Below are 7,468 nucleotides of genomic sequence, written 5' to 3'. Positions count from 1 at the left end.
AGCCACGCACATGATCAGAGGTCAGGAAAACAGACCTTACAACAAGAGGCTGAGAGCCATGGGGCTCTTTAGCTTGGAAAAGTGCAGGCTCAGGGGCGATCTGATGGCCACCTATAAGTTTATCAGGGGTGTCCACCAGGATCTGGAGGAATGTTTGTTCACCAGAGCAACCCAAGGGACGATGAGGCTGAACAGTTATAAACTACTGTAAGACCGTTTCAGGCTGGACATAAGGAAGAATTTCTTTAGTGTCCGAGCCCCCAAGGTCTGGAACAGCCTGCCATCGGAGGTAGTTCAAACACCTACATTGAACACCTTCAAGAGCTTATCTTGCTGGGATCCTATGACCCCAGCTGACTTCCTGCCCTTTGGATGGGGAACTGGACTCGATGATCTTCCGAGGTCCCTTCCAACCCTAATGTCTATGAAATCTATGAAAATCTGGTCCGTGGGCTGCATTTTGTCCACCCCTGCTCTAGAATCTAGGCCTTACTGTTGGGGATTGGGGCCCTGAATTATTCTGCCAGTTGCTTAATGTATTGTATCAAACTAAAAAATGTCTCTAGGCTCTTTGCAGAGTTCAAATTATGCTTTGACTCTAGGGCAGGGGTGGGCAAAATAGGGCCCATGGGCTGGATCTGGCCTATGAGGTCATTCTTTCCAACCTGCAGGGCCCCTAAAAGTTTAGGGAATTAATATTTATCTGCCATTGGTTCCTGTCAAAAATGACAGGAACTAAGGGCAGTAGGACCCAGGGGAAGCTTGGCGGGCTCCCACAGCAGCAGGGCCTGCCTGGCCTTGCCCCCCCAGCCGGAAGCCTCAGCAGGGGCTTCTGGGCCAGGGCCATGTGGCTGCCTCATGTCGGAACCTCTAAGGGGGAAGGGCAGGGAAGGAGCCCAGGGAAAAGTCACCTGGGGAAAAGCTGGGGGGGGGGGGGGAAAGCAGCCCCTTTCCCATCCCGTGGGAGCTGCAGCCCACATGGGGCTGCCTGTGCTTGCTCCACACAGCCCCGCATGGGCTGCAAGCACCTGCAGCAGGGAGTGTCGGCCATGGAGTGGGCAAGGGGCTGCTTTTCCCCACGCTCAACACCAGCTTCTTCCCTGCCAGCAAGTAGGGGGTCGGGGCTGTGTACTGCCCCCTGCCTGTACTGTGGAGCCGGGGGGCACTGGGAGTGAGCAGTTGCAGGAGCCAGCGGGAGCTTGGGGCCTGCACTGCCCGGGGCCAGTGCCGGCAGGGCTCAGAGCAGGGTGGCAGGAGCATGGGGTCCCGGCCAGCAGGGGCTCCATGGAGCCAGGCCAGCTCCCCCTTCTCCCTGCTGGTGCAGCCCAGCCCGGCTCCACAGACCCCTGCCAGCCTGTGCCCCACCGGTGCTGGCCCTGGGACATTGGTCCCAAGATGATGACCGGGGGGCAGGGCACCTGTCAAGGGGCAGGGCTACCCATGTGGCCCTCGACAGCCTGCCAAAACTGGGTAAGCGGCCCTCTGCCCAAAATAATTGCTTACCCCTGCTCTAGGGGGAGGGGGGAGTCTGCAAAAAAAGAAAACAAGGGCTGCCCATCACAATGTCCTAATAAAATCAGAGACACCCCCTCCCGTTATGATTTTCAAATCTTATAGGGGGTCTCTCCTCTCATATGGGGGGGCTCAGCCCTCCTGAGCTCCCCTGTAATTCAAACCCTGGCTCTATGATGTGAAGTGTGGGTTTGTTTTTTTAAGAGTAGTATGAAAAGTTGTTTGTTATAAATACCAGAGACTCTGTAGAGTTTTTCCCACACAGCAAAGTGAAGTGGTTTCATTATTGCTTCTCATATTGTTTCCTCATGAGAAACTGTTGCTTCCTTAATTGGTGTACATAAGCACATACCCAAGTCAGCCTTTTGTAGGCCTGAGCTCTAGCTTTACCCTTTGTTGCAAGTTTTTGTCTAAAGGTAATTCTGATGACTGCCCTGCTTGGTGGGCACAGAGGTGTTGAGGAGAATTTGATGAGACTGTCAGAGTTCTGGAGCTCATTTCTGTTGAAGAATATGCTTCTATAGGGGCTTGTTGGGCCTCATCTCTGTGTGACAAGGGATGAGATTGGGAAATCCATTGCTATTCAGGTAGCCTGGTTGTTTTTCACCATCAGCTCTGCAAATGGTTACAGTGTTGTAGCTGTGTCTGAAGTCTCCTGAATTCCCTCAGATCTTCCTTGCATAAAGCCAGTGCTGTTGACCTGTGTCCAGAGATGAGGTCCAGAGATGAGAACAAATATGTTGGCTTTGTTCTTCATTGACTTGTTACCATTTCCTAGCACCCAGGGATGTGGTAGTCAAGACAGATGTTGAGATACAGGCAGGCATCTGTCTTGTTTAGGGAGCACTGCAGAAGAAACATCAGCTGGAAGTCTGGAAAGAACAGGGATTTGAGCTGGGGAGCAGGAGCCAGATAAGAGCAGAGATGCTACTGAAGTTTTTCAGAAGCAAAAGAAGCTTGCTGTCCCGAAGGTGCACATTTATGTATGTAAAAATGACCTGGGAACCCCAATACATAAATAGCCTTTGCTGTGCCACATCAGCTTAGACCATTATTTATTTGCCCCGCTCAGAAACTTGCAAAATAGCCCCTTTGTTAAATACATGCTTCCTATAAACCCTGATTCTAACATAGGAATGGGGTAATGCATTTTGATTGAAGAATCTGTACCTAGCTAAAATTTGAGGGTACATTTAAATTTGTTCTTATTATATATAGAATTGGACTGTTAATTTGTCAGACTCTCTAATTTCCTGATGCTTTCTGGGCCTGTTTAATATATGAATGAGGTGCTGCGTACGTACATAGGGTTTGTACTGAAATTTATAGGTCTGGTAACAATAATTAGTCATAAAATAATGTTTGAAGAATACATAACATGTACATACTGAAATTTGTAAGATTCTGTTTAAGTATTAGTCTGTTCCTTGCACCTGTTGAAATATTAAATTAAAATTTCTTAGAATACTGATCTTTACCTTCAAGGAGTCCAAATAAACATGGAGTCTGCTAAATTTTACCCCTTGCGCTTCTTAAAACATTAATATTAGTACTGAATGCCTGTTTCGAAGTCCCTAGTCTTCCTTGTCTTCAGCGATCCAGATTACACTAATCTAACAACCTCAAAGACATTCCTAAAAACTTTAAAGTAATAATATATGGAAGACACATATGTATCATAGACTTCATGGAAAATATTTTCCAAAATTTGAATACAGGACTTGGTGGCAAAAAGTCTCATTTCATACTGTCACTGCCCATGGAGTCTGATACTTTGTACCTGTGTGTAGTCTCAAACATTTTGGTCTAACTTGGTTGAAATTTAGCACTCCAAGCTGTGTACAGTAAGATAATCGCAAAGGTACCTCAAAAGCTTATACCATTTACGTACTTGTATTTTCAATAAAGTATAAGGATTTGGTTTAATCTGTTTTTGACACTTTTTCTTGTTTGGTAGGTTAATAAGGGATGCAGTGATGTATATGTATGTATTGTATAGAAATAGCAAATGAAAACATGTGACTTCCTATGCAAAGCAAATAGCTAGTATATAATGTATTCTCTAATGCAGAAAGGAGTATGAATAATGATGCTAATTTTGGTTAGTTAAATCTTGCTTAGTAAAAAATGATACATGGTAACTAGCCATTTATGTCTGAATTAAACCACAGCTGTTAAAGATGAATAATATACCTATGGCAAGAGCCAAGATGAAGTCCTGTAATGGTTAATACATTTCCCATTCAGCAGTGGCTATGTAATACTAGACAGTGCAATGGAAATGTCAGTTGTGATAAACAAAGTGTTCATCCAGAATGTCAGAGGCTTATTTGAATTATTTAAGACCACTGGAGTCTAGAGCCACACCCACAGAAATCTTACTTTGTGGTGAAATGAACTACTATAAACCCTGTAGGTTTCTCTGCATCAGCCCCAGTGGAGCTTAATTTTTGTTTCAAAGATAAAAACATCTGTATATTTTACATGCCTGGAACTTGGAAATTCACTATCCAACCTGGAGGAATGTTTGGATACAATCCCTTGGATAGGTCAGGCAATGCTTAGTTTAATTCCTGGAAGAAAAATTTGCTCACGGGCAGTGTGCGTTAGAAAGAGATTTCCTTTTCTTTCATGCCCACACTAGATAGAACTTGTTGAATGGTTGAGCATAATAAGCAATGCTTACCTCTGGGAAGCTGTATTTCTTTATTTCCTCCTCCTCCCCACTCTGCAGTGTGCACATAGAGCTTGAGAGGTTTGTGTTTTTGCCATGGGCTACAGATCCTTTTGGGTGGTTATATCCAGGGTGGATTGGGATGTGCAGTGGTGCAATTGCATTCCCCCTCTTTGATTCCTGCTCTACCCAAACTTTAAAACCAGCTTCCTGGGAGAGGCAGCAACATCTCTATTTAGGTTCCAGTGAGAGAGTGAGTTGACTTCATGGCTCATTATCAACTCCAAGTCAGGCTGATTTTTCTTCACTCCATGTGTTTCACTATTCAAACTATTCTTTCTTCTGCAATTTTGCTCTCTGTTAGCCATTCCTAGTAATGTCTCTCCTATTTCACAGCCCTGCAGACTGTTTTTAGTTCGAGCTAAAAGCCTACTCGGGTGTGGTAATATTAAGTCAGATGTAGAAATGATTGATGATGAAGTATTGGAGGCACTGTTAAGACCCTCAAGATAGCTAGCTTTTTGTTTTGTGAATCTCAGTGAGACATACATTTAACTGTCACCTAGAAGACTAATAATGCCATATCTTTTGACTCTGTTGACTACTTTTTGTCTAGTTCGTTGTGGTTTTTAAATTTTACATATAATCTAACAAATCAGTGCACATTCCCATTGTTATATTTGCTTTTGCGCCATTCTTAAATTGAATAATTTAGCACTAATCCCTAGTATATTAGTAAAGCTTCTAGTTTCTCTTTAACTGGAGACAAATGTGTCCTGGTATACGTTATGATGTGCCACACATTCTGCACCTCCTTTTTTTAAAATCCTGGATCTGCCCATAGTTACATCTTTGGTAGTTCAAGTAAATTTATTTGAAACTTAGCCATTTCTCCCATATTTTTCTTAAAGAAAGAAAACCTAGCTTGACCAAAACACAATGCTGCAGATGTAACAAAGAATTCTGCACTTGGGGCAGATTATAACAGTTCTGCTAATGTGCAACAGGTCACCTTTTAACTTTTCTTTCATTAGACAGCTATGTAAAGTTGAACCTTGTGTTCCAGATTGCTCCTGCTGAAGGACCAGATGCGAAGCTGAGAATGGTTATCATCACTGGACCTCCAGAGGCTCAGTTTAAGGTAAAGTATAAAAATGTCCCTCCAGTTTGTTAATATGTAGCAGACTTGGCCTGCAGGGGAAAACCAGAATCATGAAATGTTGGATTCTGCGGAACCTTCTTATTCAGAATTTAGTGAAACAGTTTATTCCATTCCTGTCCAGCAAATAAATTTGATTTGGGTAAAGAAATTCCATGCCCTTATCCTGGTAGTCATTGGGAGTTTTACACAACTTCAGTGTGAGCAGAAGCAGACCTAAGAATAAATGGCACAAATAGGAGGCAAAACATCCTTCGAGTTTCCCCTGATTTCCCCTTCTCACCTAGGAGATGTAATGGTCTTGTCTTTCCATTCTGTGTTACAAATTTACTAGACAGTGTATTTTAATTACAGTAATAAAGTTGAAAAGAAGTTTGATGCTCTGGGTTCCCTAGGTGACACTCCTGTTCTAGAGCAGAACTATTTTGGGCAGCTTTTTAGATTAACAAAATGGCTGGTTTGATTCGACAGCACAGTTAAACTGAGATGCCCCAACCTTGATTTCCCACTTCTGTTTAAATCCAAGGATCGAGTCACTTCCCAAAGGGTAATGGGTGAGTAAGGGAGAAACAAGGACACCAACTCTGTTACTGTTAATGAATAGTAAAAGTGTGCCAGAGGTCAGGAGTGATATTGGAGACAGTCATGCAGCAGCCTGATTGATTCACAAGCGAGGCCTACAGTGGGTGGAAAAAAATTGTTCAAGGTTTTGTAACCTGTTCTTTCTTAGTCACATCTTTTCTCAGCTTTGTACTTGTTTCTGGCAGCAACTTGCAAATGGTAAAAGCAGTTTTCAGACTATATAACATTAATTTACTATTTAACTTGTGAAGAAAGATCTGGGCACATTTTTCTATAGTCGTAATGCTGTTTAGCCTGAACTGAATAGTAATCCCACATAAAAGTATTCAAAGGGGAGGTAAGAGGTCCCTCAGCCTAGCCTGGTTAAGGCATGCCAGTTTCTTTAGCCAGCAACATAACAGAGAATGTTGTGGCTGGCATCACGCCCCACTACCTTTGACTTGCCAGTCAAAGCAGGGAGGTACCAGTTACAGCTGGGTCCATGGCAGGTAGCTTTTGGTGCAGGTCTGGAGAGAGAGTGAAACTCGCAGCTCTGGAGCCAGAGCAAGACTCTCTACTATCTATCTTCAGATTTGAGGGATTACTGTGAGTAAAGGAGGCTCTGAAAAGTAATAGAACGTGCAACTTGGTGACTAACTTAAAAGCTGTACAGATGGAAACTTTGCTGCTCGGAGGTGCAGGAGATATTAGATTTTTTTCAGATCGAAAAAAATGTGTGGGGGTGATATTAGATTTTTTTCAGATGTCTGTTCAGGCTTTTTCTCTGACCCAAGAACTTCCCTGTAGCTGAGGACACAATGTAGGATGACTGCAAGCTGAACTCACTTACTTCTTGGTGAATAACTAACGGTTCTGTTCCCTGCCCCTTCCCCCCATTCAAAAAAATTGTTAGGCTTCCTTTGCCAGTTGACTTCAGATTTTTAGTGTTTACAACAGAATACTAATAGGTTTGCACCTCATCCAAATAATAACCTAAAACAACAAACTTTGAAGTCTCCTGGCTTTAAAATAAGTATAGCTTGTGGCACTGCTATGCCCATCAGTAACGAAAGCAATCCCAGTACCTGTTATGCTTTGGAGAGGGCCATGATTTGGGTTGACATGGGCACGCTAGAAGGGAAGGGAAGAGTACAGTGGGACCTGGACAGGTTACGGGGTGGGCAAATGAAAATAGGATGGGATTCAATACTGACAAGTGCAGGGTGCTGCACTTAGGCAGTAGGAACCAGCAGCATACCTATAGGCTAGGGAACTCCCTTCTTGAAAGCACGGTGAGAGAAAGAGATCACAACTTCATTATTGACTCCAAGATGAACATGGGCCAACAGTGCAAGGACACGATCAGTAGGGCTAACCGTACCTTATCTTGCATCCACAGATGCATCACAAGCAGGGCTAAGGAGGTGATCCTCCCCCTCTGTGTGACACTGGTCAGGCCACAGCTGGAGTACTGCGTCCAGTTCTGGGCACCGCACTTCAGGAGGGATGTGGACAACGTGGAGAGGGTCCAGAGGAGGGCCACTCGCATGATCCGGAGACAG

General features: G+C 44.0%; 1 protein-coding gene across 1 annotated transcript in view; it reads left to right on the top strand.

The window, feature by feature from the left end:
- The window catches only part of IGF2BP3 (insulin like growth factor 2 mRNA binding protein 3), a gene marked incomplete at its 5' end in the record, with an annotated part of 212,572 nt that overhangs the window by 182,319 nt on the left and 22,785 nt on the right, over positions 1 to 7,468 (top strand). Inside the window, one exon of the mRNA XM_019508543.1 lies at positions 5,253 to 5,327. Coding sequence (XP_019364088.1) covers positions 5,253 to 5,327 — 75 coding nt within the window. The remainder of the gene's footprint in view (positions 1 to 5,252; positions 5,328 to 7,468) is intronic.

The sequence above is a fragment of the Gavialis gangeticus genome, unplaced genomic scaffold, assembly GCF_001723915.1.
Source record: "Gavialis gangeticus isolate Ggan-Ray unplaced genomic scaffold, GavGan_comp1, whole genome shotgun sequence".
Lineage (NCBI taxonomy): Eukaryota > Metazoa > Chordata > Crocodylia > Gavialidae > Gavialis > Gavialis gangeticus.
This window is presented reverse-complemented; position numbering and strand designations above follow the sequence as displayed.